The 24,270-nt window shown below is 37.4% G+C and overlaps 1 protein-coding gene across 9 annotated transcripts in view; it reads left to right on the top strand.

The window, feature by feature from the left end:
- NUP98 (nucleoporin 98 and 96 precursor) overlaps positions 1–24,270 on the top strand; it is a 104,977-nt gene that overhangs the window by 48,099 nt on the left and 32,608 nt on the right. For all 9 annotated transcript variants that reach the window (XM_060018361.1, XM_060018366.1, XM_060018367.1 and 6 more), the window contains 6 exons: positions 1,473–1,606; positions 4,761–4,948; positions 18,224–18,340; positions 19,562–19,860; positions 21,906–22,019; positions 22,736–22,874. In XM_060018361.1, coding sequence (XP_059874344.1) covers positions 1,473–1,606; positions 4,761–4,948; positions 18,224–18,340; positions 19,562–19,860; positions 21,906–22,019; positions 22,736–22,874 — 991 coding nt within the window. The remainder of the gene's footprint in view (positions 1–1,472; positions 1,607–4,760; positions 4,949–18,223; positions 18,341–19,561; positions 19,861–21,905; positions 22,020–22,735; positions 22,875–24,270) is intronic.

Here is a 24,270-nt window from a genome sequence, read left to right as displayed (position 1 = left end):
CTTTTCTGTGGATTATCCCAGCCGCTCAGCAGCATGCGGGATCTTCCCGGACCGGGGCATGAACCCATGTCCCTGCATCGGCAGGCGAACTCTCAACCACTGTGCCACCAGGGAAGCCTTGATTTGATTTTTTTACCAGTATTTTTTTTGAAATATTTATCTTGTGAAGAGGTTTCTTCATCAATCAGGGTACAGTGCAGATTTTTTTGTTGCTGTTTTCTTTTTACCGTGTACAATTGTAGATCATTGTTCCTGTCTGATGACGTTTCTTGCTACACTTTTTTTTTTCTCTATTTCTTTATTTTATTTCTTTATTTTTTTGGCTGTGTTGGGTCTTCGTTGCTGTGCACAGTCTTTCTCTGGTTGCAGCAAGCGGGGGCTACTCTTCTTTGCTGTGCACGGGTTCTCATTGTGGTGGCTTCTCTTGTTGCAGAGCATGGGCTCTAGGCACGCAGGCTTCAGTAGTCACAGCACACAGACTCAGTAGTTGTGGCTTGCGGGCTCTAGAGCGCAGGCTCAGTAGTTGTGGCTCATGGGCTTAGTTGCTCCGTGGCATGTGGGATCTTCCTGGACCAGGGCTCAAACCCCTGTCCCTTGCATTGGCAGGCGGATTCTTAACCACTACGCCACCAGGGAAGCCCTGTTCTTACACTTTGAAAGAAAATGGGGTGATCTTTTTTTCCTTTCAATTTTTACTTAAATGGAATATGAATATCAAATGCAAATAGTAAATATAAGGATGCCTTAACAGCCATTTTCATTTGCTACCCTCTTCCTCTATATTCTCAGTATACTTAATATTTTTTATTCTGGAATTTTTTACTTATTAAATCAAAGATACTTTATTTCCACATTGTCATTTTTAACAACTACTTAATCCACCATGTTGATGAATCATGATTTTTACAACTGTTAATGTTGGACGTAGGTTGTTTCCAAGTCTTGACCATTACAGATAACGTTCAGTGAACACTTACAAATATGTCTTTATTTTCCTTCTAGTTTGATTAAGTGCTTGGGTTAGATTTTTATGATTAAAATTATTAGGTTAAAAAATATAAAAACGTTACTTGCTCTGTGTACTGTCATATTGTTTCTTTTAGACATTAAACCAATTTGCAGTGTTTCTGGAAGTCAGACTGATCCCTTTTTATATAGCTATGCCATTGATAGATAATGAGGTAGATATAAAATTTCTTCACCGTTGTTTAGGTTTACATTTCTTTGATTGTTGGCAATAATGAACACCTAAGTAAAATTTTATGTGTGTTGTCTCTTATGAAGTGCTCCACATATCTTTGACCTTTTAGATTATTTGATTGTTGATTTTCTTCACAGTTTGCTCCTTTGCTCTCAACCAGTAATGCCACTGAGTGAGTCTGAACATTTTGAAGAGAATCTCAAGTTCTCTTGATTTAAGGCACTGGATCCTTGGACTGACATCTTGCTTTTTCTTTTCTTTTTTTAAAAAGCTTTGACAGATCCAAATGCTTCTGCTGCCCAGCAGGCTGTTCTCCAACAGCACATCAATAGTCTGACATACTCACCTTTTGGAGACTCTCCTCTCTTCCGGAATCCCATGTCAGACCCTAAGAAGAAAGAAGAGGTAAGTTTAAGGATGTTTCTATAAAATCTGTTCTCAGAGTAGGAGAAACTTAGGTGTAATTAAGCTTTTAAGACGCATTATTTATGCTTTTCACTAGGCCAGGGGGTAAATTATTTTTGTATCCGGAAGGCAGCATGACAGTGAAATAAGTGTTGAACTGGAAGTGAAGGCTGAGACTTTTCAACAGCCCTGATATGAGGCAGATATTATACTCATTTTATAGTTGAGCAAACTAAGGCTCACAGAGGCTGATTTCTCTAACATCATAATGTCTTAAGCGGCAAATCAAAATTCTTTTCCCCTGATTTCTGCATAGCTTTGTCTTAATCTCTTAGGCTCTAGAAATGATCTTGTGCTCACTGTGTTGTGGCATTGAAAGTAGTCTTTGGTCGGTTTAATCCTTTTTTACCACTTACAGTCTGTGAGATATTGGGCATCTCCTTTTGCCTCTCTGAAATGTGTTTCATCTGTAGAATGGGAATAGCAATTCTGTTCAGTGTTGAGAATTAGAGTAAGTTGCTCAGTATACAGAAATTATTATTTAGCCATTTATGTCTCACTAGTTACTGTGTTCAGCACTGAGGATACCTAATAAAAGTAAACAAGAATTTATTCTCTAAGAGCTTGCTATCTAGTGAGGAAGATCAGACCTGTACATGCTTAAATTTACTCAGCTTTAGTATAGTATATGCAGTAATAGATGAGCCCATCAACTGATGAATGGATAAACACAATGTTGTATGTCTATATAATGGAATATCATTCAGCCATAAAAAGGAATGAAGTGATGATCCATGCTACAACATGGATGAATCTTGGAAAACATGCTAAGTCAAAGAAGCCAAACGCAAAGGCCACATGATTCTATTTATATAAAATGTGTAGAATAGGCAAATCCATAGAGACAGAAAGTACATGCTTGCCAAGAGATAGAGGGGACTTCCCTGGTGGTCCAGTGGCTAAGACTCCACACTCCCAGTGCTGGGGGCCCGGGTTTGATCCCTAGTCAGGGAACTAGATCCCACATGCTGCAACTAAAGATTCCACATGCTGTAACTAAAAGGTCCCACATGCCACAACTAGGATCTGACACAGCCAAATAAATAATAAAATAAATGAATGTTAAAAAAAAAAGAGAGAGATAAAGAGAGGAATTGGGAGGCACGGGATTTCTTTTTGGAATGAGGGAAATGTTCTGGAATTTAGTGGTTGGTGGTTGTACAGCCTTGTAAATATACTAAAACTCAACTGAATTAAATGCATTAAAATGGTGAATTTTATGTTAGTGAATTTCATGTTAATAAATATTTTAAAATATCACAGAGGGAAGAGCATAGATTCTTGGGTAAGTTTGATAAAGGTTTTCAGAAGAGGTAAGGTTTAATTTTTTTTGAGAACATATGTAGAAGTTGGTAGATCTAGGTCAAGACATTCCAAGCAAAGGCACAGAATTGTGAAAGATCTCAAAAGAGATTTGGGAAGGTTTGTTGTTACTGAAGTGTAAACAGTCTGCATTGTGAAGAGAAGAATAAACTGTGACAGTTTTTATATTTTAGATATTGTTGTTTCAAGTGTTATATAATCCCATGTATACTGTTTAGAAAAACAAATGTATAACATCCTAAAGATACTATGGAGACATAGTAAAGGTGCCATCAAAACCAACCTGAAGGGCTTCCCTGGTGGCGCAGTGGTTGAGAGTCCGCCTGCCGATGCAGGGGACACGGGTTCGTGCCCCGGTCCGGGAAGATCCCACATGCCGTGGAGCAGCTGGGTCCGTGAGCCATGGCTGCTGGGCCTGCACGTCCGGAGCCTGTTGCTCCGCAACGGGAGAGGCCACAACAGTGAGAGAGGCCCGCGTACCACACACACAAAAAAAACTAACCTGAAGACTAATTAATTTAGTTGTATGTCTCCTCCACTAACTTTTAATACCCTCAAAAATCAGGGAGAGTATTTGTATTATTTTAAATTTCTTTTTCTTTTCTTTCTTTCTTTTTCTTTTCTTTCTTTCTTTTCTTTCCTTCCTTTCTTTTCCTTCCTTCCTTCCTTCCTTCCTTCCTTCCTTCCTTCCTTCCTTCCTTCCTTTCCTTCCTTCCTTCCTTCCTTTCCTTCCTTCCTTTCCTTTCTTTCTTCCTTGCTGCACACCGGCTTTCTCTAGTTGCAGTGAGTGGGGGCTACTCTTCGTTGTGGTGCGCAGTCTTCTCATTGCAGTGGCTTCTCTTGTTGCAGAGCATGGTCTCTAGGCACATGGGCTTCAGTAGTTGTGGCATTTGGGCTCAGTCATCGTGGCTCGCAGGCTCTAGAGCATAGGCTCAGTAGTTGTGGCACACGGGCTTAGTTGCTCCGCAGCATGTGGGATCTTCCTGGGCCAGGGCTCGAACCCGTGTCCCCTGCATTGGCAGACGGATTCTTAACCATTACACCACCAGGGAAGTCCCAACTGTATTATTTTTATTCTTAGTGTTTGACTCATGGTAATTATCAGCATTTATTAAATGGTGGATAAATAAAGGCTAATATCTATCCATTTTTTTAGAGTGATGTAGATTGCATAAAAGTTGAATATTTATGGCTGTGTCTCAGTTTTTCTTGAAGGATAAGATTTTTGGTTTAATTGAAAAATAATTAGGCTTAGAATTATTTTGGTATTTTCTTAAAATTGAATGTAAATATTGTCGTCTTTGTTTTAGAAAGCAAAACAACTGCAGGCTATTCTCTTTTGTAAGATGAAGAGAAATGCACAAGGTATATTAATATGTTAGTACATTTCGATTTACAAAGCACTTCAGATGCAGTATCTCAAATACATTTTGAAACAAGTCAGACAAACCCAGTGAAATGGGGGCTGGGGAGATGAATGAAAATCAATTATAGAGAAAGACAGTTACATTAGCATTCAGTTACAAAGCATTACTTTGTACATTAGCATTCAGTTACAAAGCATTACTTTGTATGTAAGAATGCTAATTAGCATTAGCATTCTTACATACAAAGTTGGGTGGGAAATTCTTGTGTTCTGAGAGCCAAGACTCCAAGAGGGATCTAGCAGGTGAATGGCAGAGATGAGGTATGAACTCTGGTCTTCTGATTTTTAAGGCCAGTATCATATTTGAGTTAAACTAGAACTGTCCTTGATTTTTTTGTTTTTCAGAGATTGAAACCGACAAATCCAGCAGCCCAGAAGGCTCTCACAACACCTACGCATTATAAACTGACACCCCGCCCTGCCACCAGAGTCCGACCAAAGGCTTTACAAACAACAGGCACAGCCAAGTCACACCTCTTCGATGGGCTAGATGACGATGAACCATCCTTAGCCAATGGAGCATTCATGCCCAAGTGAGTTTCTGTTAAATTAGATGTAAAATATTAATATAAACAAAGTATAAAACTGTTTACTTAAATGTGCTACAAATGTTATATATACATTTTTTTCTTAATGTGATAAATATAGAATATCATGAAGAAGAATAAAAATAACTCAGTCACTCCCAGAGATAATCATAGTTAACATGTTTTGGTTAACATCCTTCAAGTTTTGCCTATATCATGTTATTTGGTTTTGTTTTTGATAAGCTAGTGCTAGTGCTTACATTATTTTAAGCAGAAGACACTGTTTTTCTTACAACTCAAATTGGCCAAACTAGTTAAGAAAAAATATATATACGTATACACACATTTGTTTTCATTCCTACACATATAGATTTTTTTTTTTTTTTTTTGCGGTATGTGGGCCTCTCACTGTTGTGGCCTCTCCCGTTGCGGAGCACAGGCTCTGGATGCACAGGCTCAGCAGCCATGGCCCACGGGCCCAGCCGCTCCGGGGCATGTGGGATCTTCCCGGACCGGGACACGAACCCGCGTCCCCTGCATCGGCAGGCGGACTCTCAACCACTGCGCCACCAGGGAAGCCCACATACAGATATTAAATAATAAAATAACTAATTACATTGAAAATAAATTCAGGAAAGTATGTAGAAGAGTTGTTGGTAAACATTGAAAATTATACTTACAGTATGCAAACATGCCTTATTAGAGTGTTACTATATATGCATGGGGGAAAAAAACAAGAAAAATACATACCAAAGTGTCAACAGTAGTTAACTTCTGGAGATATAATTTCAGGGCATTTCATTTCTAAGTTGTTTATTTTTCTAGATGCATTGCTAAACACACACAGAGGCTTTATACCGAATACTTTTCTAATCAGAAAGGAAAGCTTTCTTTTTTTTTTTTTAAAGCTTTGGGGGGAAAAGTAGAAATTCATCTCTTATAGTTCTTAGTCTGTGAATGTTATAAAGTGTAAAAAATTATCACTCCTTTTTTTCTCTTAAAAGTATGTTGGACAGCTGCTTCAGAAAAGATGGAAAGTCCGATTTTATGCATTTCTTTAGAACATCACTGGATTATTTTGAAGGCAGGGACTGTGTATTATTCACGTTTATGTCCCCAGCATTTAGCAAATTGTTCAGCACAGAGTAAATAAAAAGGGCTTAGAGTCACCCTTTTTAGTCCAGTCATTAGATCAACAGCTTTCAGGGCAATTTCACCAGGTCTTAGGATCTACAAATATGATATACAAATAGAGAGGATTGGAGTGGGAAAGCACACGTTTTGCTGTTAATATGGTATCCCCTTCCTGGCTTCTACTTCTGTGGTGTTTCTCTCAACAGTCTTTACTTGATGTATTGGAAGTACACGGTTTACCTGTCACTTTTCCTTGATTTACTTTCCTGGAAATGTGGCTTCCAGGAACCCCCCACTTTTCTAGTTTTGTTCCTACCTTACTGGTTGCTCCTTCTGTCTCCCTTGCTGGTTACTCTTCTTCCTGGCCTCTTAAAATTGGAGTGCCCCTAGGCTCAGTTCTTGATCACATTATCTTTACTCACTCCCAAAGTGATTTAATTTAATTCAAGACTTTTTGATCATCTGTAGTCTAATTCTCAAACTTTTATCTCCAGCCTGGACCTCTCTCGCAAACTCCACACTCATATCCAATGTCCAGCCCTACTCAACATCTCCACTTGCATGTCTAATAGACATTTATTTCAAAATTAACATGTCCAGAACTGAACTGATCTTCCACCTTAAAGCTGTTCCACCCAAAGCCTTTCCTGTTGCAGATAATTGCATTTCTATCACTCTAGTTGCTCAGGCCAAAAATTTTGGAATCATCGTTGACTTTTTTCATACATCCCATATCTAAGCCATCAGCAAATCTTTGTTCTACCTTTAAAAGTTATCCAGAATCTGACCAATTCTTACCACCTTCACTGCTACTAATTACCTTGACCCAAGGCACCATCATCTCTTGACTGAATTATTGCAATATTCTCCTAACTGATCTTTTTGCTTTTACCCTTGTTCCTTTGCATTCTGTTCAGAATAAAGCTAACAGTGATTCCTTTGAAGTTTAAGTCAGACCACGTCACTTTCTGTCCAAAACTCAATTGTGGTTCATACTTCACCCAGTAAAAGCTGAATTCCTTACAGTGGCATATGAGGCCCTGTAAGATCTGATGTTCCATTACCTCTGTAAACACATCTACTACTGTCTTCACTGTTTACTCCACCATAATCTCCTTGCTGCTGTTAGGACAAGAAAGGCATGCTATTGCCTTTGGATCTTTCCTCCAATTGTTCTCTTTGCCTAAAACACTTCTCCCCATAAATCCTAATAGCTAACTCTCTTGCTCTTTACTCAAATGTCACATTGGTGAATACTACCCTGGCCACCCTGTTTTAAATTTTACCCATCTTTTCTCTTGTCAGAACTCCCCATGTTCTTTTATTTATTTATTTTTTCTGCCAGTTATGCCAGCATCATTTGTTAAACAAACTGCACCATTCCCAAGGGAATTTAAATGCTACTTTGATGTATTAGGTGATTCTCTATTCAAGTTATATGCTTGTTCGTTTGCATGTGTGTTTATTCTTTTTTTTTTAAGTTTTAAATAACTTATTGAAATATAGTTGATTACAATGTTGTGGGGGGTTTTGTTTTTTTGGCTGCGTTGGGTCTTTGTTGCTGCGCAAGGGCTTTCTCTAGTTGCGGCGAGCAGGGGCTACTCTTCGTTGCAGTGCGCGGGCTTCTCATTGCAGTGGCTTCTCTTGTTGTGGAGCACGGGCTCTAGGCATGTGGGCCTCAGTAGTTGTGACTTGCAGGCTGTAGAGCACAGACTCAGTAGTTGTGGCACACGGGCTTAGTTGCTGTGAACAAGACACATTCCTCTGTCACAAACTATGGGGGAAGAAAGATGTTGACAAAATAATCACAAGTGAGACAAGTGACAGAAGGAGAGATTGCCACTGTAGGAGAGACTAACAGAATGATGAAGGAAAGCTTCTCTGAGGATGTGTTGTTTAAACTGAAGAGGGATAGGGAGGACTGTCAGGCAGAGGGAGTATTTTGTCATGTTTCTGGTTTTAAATACATATATATTTTTTCAAGCGGATATAATTTTATTTTCCAGTTTTTTTTTTCAATGTTTGTTTCAAACATGACTTGACCGAATGGTATTCTGTCTTGTATTTATCAAGATAGTCTCTCCCCCCACCGCCCCATTTATAGAAAATACTGGAAAGTGCAATTTGTTGCCTGGGCATGAGGGAGAGGTCTTGGAGGGATAGAAAGGAGAGATTACAAGGTGTATGAGGAGACTTCTGGGTATTTATGGCTGTGTTGTTTTTCTTGATTGTGATGATGGTTTCACTGGCGTATACACATTTCAAAACTTATACACATGTCAAAACTTAATATGTGCTGTTTACTGTATGTCAGTTCTGAACTAATAAGTAAATGTAGCAAGGTTGTGGGAAACAAGTTCAATACAAGTTCAAACAAGTAACTCTTATTCCTATATCGCTATATTCCTATAAGCCAAGTGAGGCCAGTGACGTAAATATGGCGAAATATACATGAATCTGTCACTTGTTTTTACTTATGAAATATTTCATTGTTGAAATAAATCTGGTGTTCAAAGTCACATAGTTTTGCTTCACAAATTGTGCGACACTTTTCTGTTCTTTGGCTTCTTGTGTCTGTTCTTTGTACCTGTCTCACCTTGATATTTCTGATTCCAGTCCTCTTCACATTTGCCTGACACTGTTTTTATGTTTCATATTTAGTTCCTTGTTTTTTACTTGTACGTTCTTCATGTGAAACATTTAATTAAGCCATCTTCTCTCCTGCCCCCCACCCCACCCCTGTTGCTGTGTTTCCATCCATTACAGCTAATATTTTCTGTGATCACTAGGTTGTTCGCTCTTTGGCCAGAAGGGACCCTTTTATGTTGGCTCCTATGTCCTTTCCATAGACCCTGATAGTGTTTGGTAACTTACTTTCTTTTTTTTTAACTTTTTTTCCTAATTAATTAATTAATTAATTAATTTTTGGCTGTGTTGGGTCTTCGTTTCTGTGCGAGGGCTTTTTCTCTAGTTGCAGCAAGTGGGGGCCACTCTTCATCGCAGTGCGCGGGCCTCTTACTACCGCGGCCTCTCTTGTTGTGGAGCACAGGCTCCAGACGCGCAGGCTCAGTAGTTGTGGCGCACGGGCCTGGTTGCTCCGCGGCATGTGGGATCCTCCCGGACCAGGGCTCGAACCCGCGTCCCCTGCACTGGCAGGCAGATTCTCAACCACTGTGCCACCAGGGAAGCCCAACTTACTTTCTTGTAGAGTTCACCATGTAAAATTTTGTCCAGGACTTTTTTTGCCTTCTGTGTTCCTGATTTAGATTGGCTTGGATGTTCCTGTCTTATAATTTCCTTACCCAGTTTTGGTATAAAAATTAGGCTGACCTCACAAATTGTATCATTTCCTCTATTCTCTGGAAGACTTTGGGTAAGATAGGCCTTTCCCCACCCCCCCTTCCATTAGATGTTGGATACTAGTGAAGATACGAGTCTGAAGTATTATTTGTAGTAAGGTGTTTTGTTTTAATTATTGACTTTAAAGTTATAGGACATCAGCTTTTTCATTTTTTTGAGTCACTTTTGACAAGTTATGTTCTTATAATATTCATTTCAGCTCATTAAAATTCCAAACTTACTGGCATAAAGTTGTTTAAAAATATCCTTACTGTCTTTTTCATTTTAGTAGAATCTGTGGGGATGTCTGTGTTTTCATTCCTGACATGTAGGTATTTTGTGCCTTCTCATTTTAGCAATGTGGTCAGGGATCTACCAGTTTTATTGACCACTTCAAAGAACTAACTTCTGGCATTATTGATGCTCTTGAGTCTAATTCCTCTTTCATTAATTTTTAATTTTATTTATCATATTTTCACTAATATTTATTTTTAGTCCATTCCCCCCTCTTTTTAAAAAAAAAATTATTTTATTTTTGACTGCATTGGTTCTTTGTTGCCTGCACGCGGGCTTTTCTCTAGTTGTGGCAAGCGGGGGCTACTCTTCGTTGCACTGCACAGGCTTCTCATTGCGGTGGCTTCTCTTGTTGTGGAGCATGGGCTCTGGGTGTGCGGGCTCAGTAGTTGTGGCTCGCAGGCTCTCGAGCTCAGGCTCAGTAGTTGTGGTGCACAGGCTTAGTTGCTCCGCAGCATGTAGGATCTTCACGGACCGGGGCTCGAACCCATGTCCCCTGCATTGGCAGGCGGATTCTTAACCACTGTGCCACCAGGGAGGTCCATTCCCCCCCCTCCTTTTATGGTATTTAATTTTCTGTCCTTTGTCTAAATGGATGCTTAGCTTTTATTTTCAGCTTTCCTTCTTTTCAAATATTAATTATGCATCTAGAGATGTAAATTTCCCTTTTAGTTCAGCTCTATTTGTACTCTACAAGTTTTGATATGGAGTACTCTTAATGTTCAAAAAATAATTATATGATAAATGCTTTCTGATTTTCATAGGGTTTTTTAAGCCTTGGGTTATTCAAGAATATAAATTCCTAACATGGAGATTTTTAAGTTATCTCTTTGTTACTGATTTCTAGCTTATGTGCAAAAGAAAAGAGTACTTCAGGTGATTTCAGTTCTTTGAAACTTGTGGCTTGCTTTAATAGTCCAACATGTGGTTAGTTTTCATAAACATTCCATGTGTATTTGAAAAGAATATATATTCCATAATTGTTGGGTATGGGGATATTAAATTAAACTAAGCTTGCTAATCATTTAGGTCTTCTACATACATAGTGATTTATTTGGTTTGGATATTTCAGTTACTTTATTTCCTTAACCTCCAAATCACAAAAACGTATATAAACACATCTTCAGTTTTCCTAAATTTATCTATTTTAATATTTAACAGCTTTTACAAATGTGTGCGTGAATGACTTGTGTTTTTTTTACTTACTAATTTTTATTGTGGTAAAATATACATGAAAATGGTAAAATTTATGTTACGTACAATTACAATTCAGTGGTGTTAAGTATATTTACAATATTGTGTAACTATCACCACCAGTATCTCCAGAACTTCATCATCCCAAACAGAAACTCTGTACCTGCCATGCGATAATTCCCTGTTTTCTTCTTCCCACAGAAGAAGAAACCTGTTAACCTCTTAACCTTTATATTACCTTCTGTCTGTAAGAATTTGCCTATTTTAGATACCTAATATACAGAGAATCATACAGAATTTATTCTTTCTTTCATGTCTGGATTATTTTACTTGGCATAATGTTTTATTTTATTTGTTTAAATTTTATTGGAGTATAGTTGCTTTACAATGTTGTGTAGTTTCTGCTGTACAGCAAAATGAATCAGCCATACATATACACATATCCCCTCCCTTTTGGACTTCCTTCCCATTCATGTCAGCACAGTGCATTAAGTAGAGTTCCCTGTGCTATACAGTATGTTCTCATTAGTTGGCATAATGTTTTAGAGGTTCATTAAGTTGTAGCATGTATCAGAACTTCATTTCTTTTCTTTTTTTTTTTTTTTTTGGCGGTACGTGGGCCTCTCACTGTTGTGGCCTCTCCCGTTGTAGAGCACAGGCTCCGGACACGCAGGCTCAGCGGCCATGGCTCACGGGCCCAGCCGCTCCGCGGCATGTGGAATCTTCCCAGACTGGGGCATGAACCCGTGTCCCCTGCATTGGCAGGCGGACTCTCAACCACTGCGCCACCAGGGAAGCCCAGAACTTCATTTCTTTTTAAGGCTGAATAATATTCCACTGTATGGTTAACCCACATTTTGTTTATCCATTCCATCTATTGATGGACTTTTGGGTGGTTTCCACCTTTCAGCTGTGTGAATACTGCTGCTATAAATGTTGGTGTACAAGTATCAGAGTCCCAGTTTCAATTCCTTTGAGTATATATCCAGGACTTGAATGGTTTGGTCATACATTGATTCTATACTTAACCTTTTAAAGAACTGCCAAACTGTTCGGGCTACCTGAAAAACAATTCAGAGTAATGATAGTAAAGATGATCCAAAACCTTGGAAATAGAATGGAGAAAATACAAGAAACGTTTAACAAGGACCTAGATGACCTGAAGAGCAAACAAACAATGATGAACAACACAATAAAAGAAATTAAAAATTCTCTAGAAGGAATCAATAGCAGAATAAATGAGGCAGAAGAACGGATAAATGACCTGGAAGATAAAAGTAGTGGAAATAACTACCTCAGAGCAAAATAAAGAAAAACAAATGAGAAGAATTGAGGACAGTCTCAGAGACCTCCGGGACAACATTAAACACACCAACGTTCAAATTATAGGGGTCCCAGAAGAGGAAGAGAAAAAGAAAGGGACTGAGAAAATATTTGAAGAGATTATATTTGAAAACTTCCCTAATATGGGAAAGGAAATAGTTAATCAAGTCCAGGAAGCACAGAGTCCCATACAGGATAAATCCAAGGAGAAAGACGCCAAGACACATATTCATCAAACTATCAAAAATTAAATACAAAGAAAACATACTAAAAGCAGCAAGGGAAAAACAACAAATAACATATAAGGGAATCCCCGTCAGGTTAACATAGTAATCAAATTGGCAAAAATTAAAGACAAAGAAAACTTATTGAAAGCAGCAAGGGAAAAACGACAAATAACATACAAGGGAACTCCCATAAGGTTAACAGCTGATTTGTCAGCAGAAACTCTACAAGCCAGAAGGGAGTGGCATGATATACTTAAAGTGATGAAAGGGAAAAACCTACAACCAAGAATACCCAGCAAGGATCTCATTCAGACTTGACGGAGAAATTAAAACCTTTACAGACAAGCAAAAGCTAAGAGAATTCAGCACCACCAAATCAACTTTACAACAAATGCTAAAGGAACTTCTCTAGGCAGGAAACAGAAGAGAAGGAAAAGACCTACAATAACAAACCCAAAACAATTAAGAAAATGGTAATAGGAACATACATGTCGATAACTACCTTAAATGTAAATAGATTAAATACTCCAACCAAAAGGCATAGATTGGCTGAATGGATACAAAGACAAGCCGTGTATATATGCTGTCTACAAGAGACCCACTTCAGACCTAGGGACACATACAGACTGAAAGTGAGGGGATGGAAAAAGATATTCCATACAAATGGAAATCAAAAGAAAGCTGGAGTAGCAATTCTCATGTCAGACAACATAGTCTTTAAAATAAACACTATTACAAGAGACAAAGAAGGACACTACATAATGATCAAGGGATCGATCCAAGAAGAAGATATAACATTTGTAAATATTTATGCACCCAACATAGAAGCACCTCAATACATAAGGCAAATGCTTACAGCCATAAAAGGGGAAATCAACGGTAACACAATCATAGTAGGGGACTTTAACACCCCCCTTTCACCAATGGACAGATCATACAAAATGAAAATAAATAAGGAAGCACAAGCTTTAAATGATACATTAAACAAGATGGACTTAATTGATATAGGACATTCCATCCAAAAATAACAGAATATACTTTCTTCTCAAGTGCTCATGGAACATTCTCCAGGATAGATCATATCTTGGGTCACAAATCAAGCCTTGGTAAATTTAAGAAAATTGAAATTGTATCAAGTATCTTTTCCAATCACAACACTATGAGACTACGTATCAATTACAGAAAAAAATCTGTAAAAAGAAATACAAACACGTGGAGGCTAAACAGTACACTACTAAATAACCAAGAGATCACTGAAGAAATCAAAGAGGAAATCAAAAAATACCTAGAAACAAATGACAATGAAGAAAACACAACGACCCAAAACCTATGGGATGCAGCAAAAGCAGTTCTTAAGACGGAAGTTTATAGCAATACATTCCTGCCTCAAGAAACAAGAAACATCTCAAATAAACAATCCTGCCTCAAGAAACATCTCAAATAAACAACAGAACGTTATACCTAAAGCAATTAGAGAAAGAAGGACAAAAAAACCCCCAAAGTTAGCTGAAGGAAAGAAATCATAAATATCAGATCAGAAATAAATGAAAAAGAAATGAAGGAAATGATAGCAAAGATTAGTAAAACTAAAAGCTGGTTCTTTGAGAAGATAAACAAAATTGATAAACCATTAGCCAGACTCATCAAGAAAAAAAGGGAGAAGACTCAAATCAGTAGAATTAGAAATGAAAAAGGAGAAATAACAACTAACTGCAGAAATACAAAGGATCATGAGAGATTACTACAAGCAATTATATGCCAATAAAATGGACAACCTGGAAGAAATGGACAAATTCTTAGAAAAGCACAACCTTCCGAGCCTGAGCCAGGAAGAGAGAGAAAATTTAAACAGACCAATGACAAGCACTGAAATTGAGACTGTGATTAAAAATCTTCCAACAAACAAAAGCCCAGGACCAGATGGCTTCACAGACGAATTCCAGCAAACATTTAGAGAAGAGCTAACACCTGTCCTTCTCAAACTCTTCAGATGGTGAAAGATGATGTAAAATCTGAAAGAGAAATTAAGGAAACATTCCCATTTACCACTGCCACAAAAAGAATAAAATACCTAGGAATAAACCTACCTAAGGAGACAAAAGACTTGTATGTATGCAGAAAACTAGAAGACACTGATGAAAGAAATTAAAGATGTTACAAACATGTGGAGAGATATACCATGTTCTTGGATTGGAAGAATCAACATTGTGAAAATGACTATGCTACCCAAAGCATCTACAGATTCAATGCAATCCCTATCAAACTACCAATGGCATTTTTCACAGAACTAGAACAAAAAATTTCACAATTTGTATGGAAACACAAAAGACCCCGAAGAGCCAAAGCAGTCTTGAGAAAGAAAAATGGAGCTGGAGGAATCAGGCTCCTGGACTTCAGACTATACTACAAAGCTACAGTCATCAAGACAGTATGATACTGGCACAAAAACAGACATATAGATCAATGGAACAGGATAGAAAGCCCAGAGATAAACCCACCCACATATAGTCACCTTGTTTTTGATAAAGGAGGCACGAATATACAGTGGAGAAGAGACAGCCTCTTCAATAAGTGGTGCTGGGAAAACTGGACAGCTACATGTAAAAGAATGAAATTAGAACACTCCCTAACACCATACACAAAAATAAACTCAAAATGGATTAAAGACATAAATGTAAGGCCAGGCACTATAAAACTCTTAGAGGAAAACATAGGAAGAACACTCTTTGACATAAATCACAGCAAGATCCTTTTTGGCCCACCTTCTAGAGAAATGGAAATAAAAACAAAAACAGATGGGATCTAATGAAACTTAAAAGCTCTTGCACAGCAAAGGAAGCCATAAACAAGACGAAAAGACAACCCTCAGAATGGGAGAAAATATTTGCAAACAAAGCAACTGACAAAGGATTAATGTCTAAAATTTACAAGCAGCTCATGCAGCTCAATATCCAAAAAACAAACAACCCAATCCAGAAATAGGCAGAAGACCTAAATAGACATTTTTCCAAAGAAGATATACAGATTGGCAACAAACACATGAAAGGATGGTCAGCATCACGAATCATTAGAGAAATGCAAATCAAAACTACAATGAAGTATCACCTCACACCAGTCAGAATGGCCATCATCAAAAAAATCTACAAAAAACACTGGAGAGGGTGTGGAGAAAAGGGAACCTTCTTACACTGTTGATAGGAATGTAAATTGATACAGCCACTATGGAGAACAGTATGGAGGTTCCTTAAAAAACTAAAAATAGAACTACCATATGACCCGGCAATCCTACTACTGGGCATATACCCTGAGAAAACCATAATTCAAAAAGAGTCATGTACCACAGTGTTCATTGCAGCTCTGTTTGCAATAGCCAGGACATGGAAGCAACCTAAGTGTCCATTGACAGATGAATGGATAAAGAAGATGTGTCACATATATACAATGGACTATTACTCAGCCATAAAAAGAAACGAAATTGAGTTATTTGTAGTGAGGTGGATGCACCTAGAGTCTGTCATACAGAGTGAAGTAAGTCAGAAAGAGAAAAATACCGTATACTAACACATAAATATGGAATCTAAAAAAAAGAAAAAATTGCTTCTGAAGAACCTAGGGGCAGGACAGGAATAAAGACGCAGACATAGAGAATGGACTTGAGGACACGGGGAGGGGGAAGGGTAAGCTGGGATGAAGTGAGAGAGTGGCATGGACATATATACACTACCATATGTAATATCGGTAGCTAGTGGGAAACAGCTGCATAGCACAGGGAGATCAGCTCCATGCTTTGTGACCACCTAGAGTGGTGGGATAGGGAGGGTGGGAGGGAGTTGCAAGAGGGAGGAGGTGTGGGGATATATGTATATGTATGGCTGATTCACTTTGTTATGAAGCAGAAACTAACACCATTGTAGAGCAATTATACTCCACTAAAGATGTTAAAAAATAAAGGAAAAAAGAAAGAAAGAACTGCCAAACTGTTTTCCATAGCCGCTGCACCATTTTACATTCCTACCAGCAGTGCACAATGTTTTAATTTTCTCCATATCCTTGTCAGCTCTTGTTATTTTCTGATATGTCTGTCTGTTTATAACAGCCATTGTAGTGGGGGTGAAGTGGTACCTCATGCTTGTAATTTGCATTCCCTTTATGATGTTGTGTGTCTTATGTGCTTATTAGCCATTTATCTTTGAAGAAAACTGGCAGTAACTGGAATTCAAGGATGATGAGATTGACCTTCAGAGTTTTTTTTTCTTTTTTTATGACAGTGCTTATGAGATGAGTCATAGCTGAACTTAGGACCATGTGCTTTTTACTTTTAGTTCTTTCTTAACTCCAGGGGTAGAGACTTTTCAGGTCCCAATACAAAACAAGTGGCATTTACTAGTGACCCACCCCCTTGGTGGCTCTAGACTCATCTCTGCCTCTCTGGTCCCACAAGACTTGTCAAGTTCACCATCAGCCTCTCAGCCTTCCCTTTGGATCCGAAAAGTCTCCAGGAGAAAAGCAACCCAAAATATCGGACAGCTCCCCGTACCACTGTCCCCCCAGGTTGCTGGTACAGTCATTTTTTACTATCTTGTTGGCTCTTAATGCCTAGAAAGAGCTCTGAGTTTTCTGGTAATCCTTCCTAGGAGAATTAGTCTGCATTACCTAGTCTACCATTAATAGGAGAGCAACTTTTATTTTTCATGGAAATAATAATTTTTTATTGTCAAGTGCCTATTTCATTGGCTTACTTAATACTTAATAACATCATGACTATAGGGAGTATAAATAGCATACATAGGTAAGGAACAAACACTAGATGTTTGTTACTATATAACCCAGTTGTTGAGACTAGAATAAATTAGAGAGTGGCCTAACTACTTAATGGTTGGTTTTGGGCGGCGGTCGGGGCGGGGGGTGGGGAGGCGGGTTGGTTGGTGGGGGTTTTTTTGTTTTGCTTTGTTTTTGTTTTTTTGGCTGTGCCGCACACCATATAGGATCTTAGTTCCCCAACCAGGGATCAAACCACGCAGTGGAAACGTGCAGTCCTAACCACTGGATCTCCAGGGAATTCCCAGTGGTTGGTTTTTGTAAAAGAGGGAATGGAGTGCATTAGGTAATCCAGTGACTTTTTAAGTGGAGGTTGATTAAGATCTCTTGTATTGTTTTTCTACTTAAAGCTGGTATGCTGCAGAGGTTGTTGCCTTAAATAAACCTATTGTACACAAACGAACTTTTTAGGTATTCATGGTCATTTCCATCATTGGATATCAGGGGATTTTACTCCTCTTTCTTGTCTTTTTTTTAAAAGAAACCTTTCTCATTTAATCAACAAACATCTATCCTATTTTCCTTCAAGGCAGCGTGCCAGGTTCTATGCAGGAGCAGTCATAAATCCTGACTGCCAAAAAAGAAAAAGTATTTAACGAGAGAAAAGACATGTCGAGAAGTAATTGAAATATATGACAGTGTGATGAGTAAACTAGTGTCTGAACAAAATGCTCAGGGAGTTCAGAAAGGGAAGAGTATTTTCTGGGGGATTTCCTACTTGATTTTGATGTGCTTAGCTTATTCTTCGAAACACCAGAGTGTAATATATTTGAGACCTTGTGTTCTGGTTATGTATTTATGGGATAAGTTGGTGAATTGAACTTGTTAGGTCAATTTTAGATATATATGAATTGAATAAGAGTGTCCCTTTCCACTTAAGGTTTTAAGATGGTCTTTGATGTAATTATGTGTGCCTGAGTTCTTTCTTTTTTTTCTTTTGGTCTCTTTATAGGAAGAGCATTAAGAAGTTGGTTTTGAAAAACCTTAACAATAGCAATCTCTTCTCTCCTGTTAATCGTGATTCAGAAGATCTAGCTTCACCATCTGATTATCCAGAAAATGGAGAGAGGTAAACTGAATTCTCATTTGGGTTACTTCTGGTAGAGGGCCTTGTGCTCATTTAGAAAAGATTCTGAGCTTAGAATTTATTCATTCTATGAAATTGTATGAAGTTAGAAGTATTGGGTTGGCCAAAAAGTTCGTTCGGATTTTTCCATAACATCTTACGGAAAAGTCCAAACGAACTTTTTGGCCAACCCAATATTACAGCGTATCAGCATCTAGAAGTTATGTTGTGTTGTTGCTTCTTGAGTACTTTAGACCATAAAATTATTTTTCTGATTCATTTCTGCAAAACTATTTTGGTATCCATGTATGTCATTTTGGATGGGGTTGTTAAAGTGATACACAGTCACTGTAACCAAACCAAAAAAATAAAAAAGTATAGAAATATATGAAGGAGGAAGTACAAGTATATACACTAATTCTTAAGAGTTCAGTATATATTCTTACAGTTTAAAAATTTATTTATAAATATATTCTTATATATTGTAGAGTTTATGCATGAAATAATATTCTGTAACCTGCTTATTTCCATTTACTGTAAACACCTTTCCGTATCAATATGAATAACCTGCCTCCTCTTTTTAAATGAGTCTGTAACCATTATTGTAAATGTAAGGTAATTCAATCAGTTCTCTATAAGATGACATTTAGATTATTTTGGTATTCCTATATTCAAAATAATGCTACAGTGAAAAATCCTTGTATATATGTCTTTGCACTTCTGTTTTTTTTCTCTTTGGATAAAATTTTAGTTTGAGTTTTCATAAATGAATCACTAATACCTTATTGATTATAATATTAAAAATTTTAAATTTTCAGTTTTTTATATTGAAATTCACCACTGATTATTTGACCCCACATAGTAGACACCCCCTTCCCCCTTTAAACTAAATGTTGTGACGCTCAGGTTCATTCATTCATGAAAATAGGTCAGTTAAAGCTGTGGAATCTACAGCCAGATTTCCTGGGTTACAATCCCAACTCTAGCACTTAACAGCTTTGTGACCTTGGCAAGTTATTTTTCTGTGTCCGAGTTTTCTGTAAAATACAGAGAATGATAGCCTATTTTACAGGTTTACCGTAAGTATTAAGTGAATTTTTAATACATGGAATTACCTAGAACGGTGCCAGAAGCTAGTAAAAGCCTAGTAATGTTTGATTGTTACCATTTTACTACTGTTCCTACTCAAGGGACTAAGATAGTATTTGTTTTCTCCCTTTTCAGATTCAGTTTTCTGAGCAAACCAGTCGATGAAAACCATCAGCAGGATGGAGATGATGATTCTCTTGTGTCACGTTTTTATACTAACCCTATTGCCAAACCCATTCCTCAAACCCCAGAGAGTGCTGGAAATAAACATAACAGCAGCAACAGTGTGGATGATACCATTGTTGCGTTAAACATGCATGCTGCCTTGCGAAATGGGCTGGAAGGAAGCAGTGAAGAGACCTCTTTTCATGAGGAGTCACTTCAGGATGACCGAGAAGAAATAGAAAATAATACTTACCATATGCATCCAGCAGGTCAGATTCAGATTGGCACTTAAGTAATCTCCTACCAGTCATATGAGACCTCCTGTTTGTCACTGATTTTCAACATAATAGAAGTCAGCTATCTGAACTTCTAAATGTTTTTTATTGCATTTTATGGAAGTTAACACTTAAACACTTCTCACTGATGCTTTGGTTGATTTGGAATTCACTTTTTTTTTGTACCTTTGGAGTAGTTAAAATTCATTTTATTAATTATCCTGGTATAGTTTAAATATCCCAAATTTTGTAGCCAGAGAGACTATCCTCATAATTTTTCCTAGCTTTATAAACTCACATATTGTTTATTGGTTTTTTAATTAAAATTATAGCAGTATTATCATATGAGATTTTTGAGATTTGAGTAGACCATAATGCCTGACTAGAATAGGCATTCAAATGTTAGTGGTTGCTATGGTTATTATCACCTCAGTTCTGTGCTTTTCTTTTTTGTCCCCAACAATGAACTGATTAGTTTTTCCACACTAATCCATGAAACAGTATAAACTACAAGATTGAAGTGTCTTGATGGGATGCTTAAAGTTTGCTTTTTCTCTCTGTTGACTTAACATCTCATTTGGGTTTTGACAAATGTCATTACATTCCCCCTTCCCCCCTTTTAATTGAGGTACAATTTACATATAGTGAAGTACACAGATCTTAAGTGTTCATTTCAATAAATTTTGACATATATATACTCAATCAAGAGATAGAACACTTCTTTCACTCTGGAAAGTTCTTTTCTGTCCCCATCTCAAGAAGTCAACCACAGTCTCGTTTCTGTCACATAGATTAGTTTTGCCTAGTCTTTTTTTTTTTTTAATTTATTCTACAGTTTGTCTTGATGTGTCTGTAAACTTGTTCTATATCTAATTATCTTATTGCCTTCATATATATCTTTGGCCACTTGGCGCCCTAAGGAAACAACTTTATACTTCCACATTAAGAATCCTATGTTATCTACATTTGTGTTTAGACATCTACATGAGTTCATTATAATACTACATCTTAAATATCCAGTCTAGATTTTTTTTTTTTATTGTTTCGAGTTTTCTCACTGACATTTTTTGCCGCCTCCCAATTTAAAATTCCATTCTCAAGGACACTTTAACAACCCTCTAAAACTCGCCCATAGAGAAGCAAGTTAAACATGTGAGTGGGCATTGCTGGAGGCTGGAATTTGATCTTATATTGGCCTTAAACTCTTTCCTCTCAGAGAGCAAGTTAGCCTGATCTCTTCCTGTAAATGGAATAAGGAGTGACTAGAACAAGCATACCCATGCTGTATTTTCTTTGATTTCTTCAGAAATCTACCTAGTTAGCACTTTTTAAAATAACATCAGTGTAGTCCTTTAAGTTTCCATTTGTCTATGGGACTTTCTCATGTAGGATTTTTCATCTTGATTTTCGCTCTCAATTTGAGGATGTAAATTTGAAAGATACAAGAGGTTTATAGAAGGCAATAACATGTAAAACTAAAAGCATTGGTTTTGGAGTTTTAGCTCCACCTCTAATTTACCACATAAGCCAAAAACCTGGGTTTGGGCGTCTTCCATGTGTAAAATAAAAGAAAACAATAAGTCTTTCCCAGAATGTATTCTATGGAATGCCTTTCATAGTGCACGTATGTTAATAGGTGTCATATGAAAAGGAAGGTCTGTGGTTAAATAAGTCTTGGAAACACTGGATTAAGTAAATAAATTTCATTGTTTTGTGAGTTTTCAGAACCTGTAATATACTATCTTGTGCATGTTCTCCAGACTTACTTAACCATGAGGTTTTTTTAAAAAAACACTTGGTTTCTCTTAGGAATAGTGTCTCTTAGAAAAGCAGATTGAAAAAAAAAAATAAAACTAGCTTGGAAAAATGCTTTATTCCTATATATTTTCTCTTTTTATAATAATTTACTGATCAGGTAATTTTTTAAATTATCCATTCTGTAGAAAATTTTTAAAAAGGAAAAAGTGAAATAAATACTACCGAAAATTCCTCTACCTGAGGTCAGTCACAACTAGTATTTTCTGTTTCTTTTGTCATAGGCATCGTTCTCACTAAGGTTGGCTACTATACTATTCCATCCATGGATGACCTAGCTAAAATTACCAATGAAAAAGGAGAGTGCATTGTCTCTGACTTCACTATTGGTCGTAAAGGTGAGTGTGAATTTAAGAGTTAGTAGTGTATAAGCCAGAGATCTTCACTTTATTTTTATAATTAAGTAAAGGAAGCTCTTGATAGCTAAATTTGTTTTTTACCTACATTTGGACCCACCTTGGCCTGAATAGACACTTTGATTGACAAGTAACAAAAAAAGACTAGAACTTTGTAATAGTCTTCACAAAGACTGTTTGTAAGTATTTGGCTCATTGCAATTTTCTACAATTAAAATACTGTAAACAGCAAGAAATAGTGAGAAAATTAATAGTTGACAAGAGATGGGTAATACTTAGGTTCAACTTCATATTATTAAGTTATTACAGATAAATTTTCTTGGGGAAAAATCTCATCTTGCTGTATTATATTAAAAGAAGGGCTCAAGTATTTTAATTCATACTGCAGGCTAGGTGTTAAGGGTTGTTTATGTAGCAGCCGGAGAGATTTAAATTTGGGGAGAGATTTAAAAAGGCTATTTTGAGGATAACGTTAAGTGCTATAAAAACACATGTTAAATCAGATAAATGTATTTGATGTCACCTTCTAATACATATTATAGATGAAATAACCCATTCAAGGAATTGCTGGGTGATTTAGAATATTGATTAATGTTTAAAGCTGCTTGCTCCTTCTCATTATATAATCACTAGAAGTATGAAATGGGTATTTGCCCTCTATACAGGATGAGTTTTTAACTGTTTGTTCTGATTTATAGGTTATGGTTCAATCTATTTTGAAGGAGATGTGAATTTGACAAATCTAAATTTAGATGACATTGTGCATATCCGAAGGAAAGAAGTGATTGTTTACTTAGATGATAACCAAAAACCACCTGTGGGTGAAGGGCTAAATAGGTATGAATTTATTTACATATTTAAAAAATAATCAGTTAAATCACAGTTTTTTTCTGTTAACACAAATGTATTCATATTATATACATTTTTTTGCAACTTGTTCCTTTGACTTACTATAGTGTATGATTATTGTTTCTCTACTTTCATTTAAAAGTGTAAGTGATAAAGAAATGATATAGTATGACTTCTTTGGCTTCTTTTCCCTAATATCATCAGGTCCAATTGGTTAGTTTCCAAAAACTTTTGGGAAACGCCTTTTTTTTTTCTTTTGGGCACACTGCGTACCATCTTAGTTCCCCAACCAGGGCATCTTAGTTCCCCAACCAGGGGTTGAACCCTTGCCCTCTGCAGTGGAAGCACAGATTCTTAACCACTGGACTGCGAGGGAAGTCCCGGAAAATGCTTTTTAATAGTATTTTTTTCTTGTTTCTGCTGTGACTGTGCTTAACTCTTTCTCTATATGTTAGTGTGAGATACTAGCTTCTAATAGGGTCCAGGTGAAAGGGCCATAATTAAAGTCATTTATGTTCACAACCCACTGAGATTGAATCATGAAGAAATAGAAGCTCTAGGGCTTCCCTGGTGGCGCAGTGGTTAAGAATCTGCCTGCCAGTGCAGGGGACACGGGTTCGAGCCCTGGTCTGGGAAGATCCCACGTGCTAAGCAACTAAGCCTGTGCACCCCAACTACTGAACCTGCACTCTAGAGCCCATGAGCCACAACTACCGAGCCTGAGTGCCACAGCTACCAAAGCCCACATGCCTGGAGCGCGTGCTCCACAACAAGAGAAGCCACCTTAATGAGAGGCCCACGCACCACAACGAGGAGTGGCCCCCGCTCACCACAACTAGAGAAAGCCTGCACGCAGCAACGAAGACCCAACACAGCCAAAAAAATAAATAAATTTATAAATGATAATAAAAACAAAGAAATAGAAGCTCTGAACAGCCCTGTAACTAATAAGGAAATTGAATTAGTAATCAATACCCCCTTCCCTGGTGCCCGCTTCACCCAAGTGCTGGACCAGATGGCTTCACTGGTGAATTATACTAAACATTTAAAGAAGAATTTACACCATTCTCCTCAAACTCTTCCCCAAAATTGAGGAGGGAACACTTTTCTAATTCTTTGAGGCAAGCGTTACCCTGATTCCAAAGCTAAACAAAGATGCTACAAGAAAAGACTACAGACCAGTATCTTTAATAAATATTGATGTAAATATCCTCAACAAAATACTAGCAGACAGAATTCAGTACTGCATCGATTGGATTACACACCATGACCAAATGGGATTTATTTCTGGAATGCACAGATGGCTTAACATACAAAAATTGATGAATGTAATGCATCACATTTACGAAGGAAGAAAACCACATGATCATCTTGGTGCAGAAAA

Source organism: Delphinus delphis, chromosome 8, assembly GCF_949987515.2.
Source record: "Delphinus delphis chromosome 8, mDelDel1.2, whole genome shotgun sequence".
Classification (NCBI taxonomy): Eukaryota; Metazoa; Chordata; class Mammalia; order Artiodactyla; family Delphinidae; genus Delphinus; species Delphinus delphis.
The sequence above is the reverse complement of the archived record's forward strand: the minus strand, read 5'-3'. Positions and strand labels throughout refer to the sequence as shown.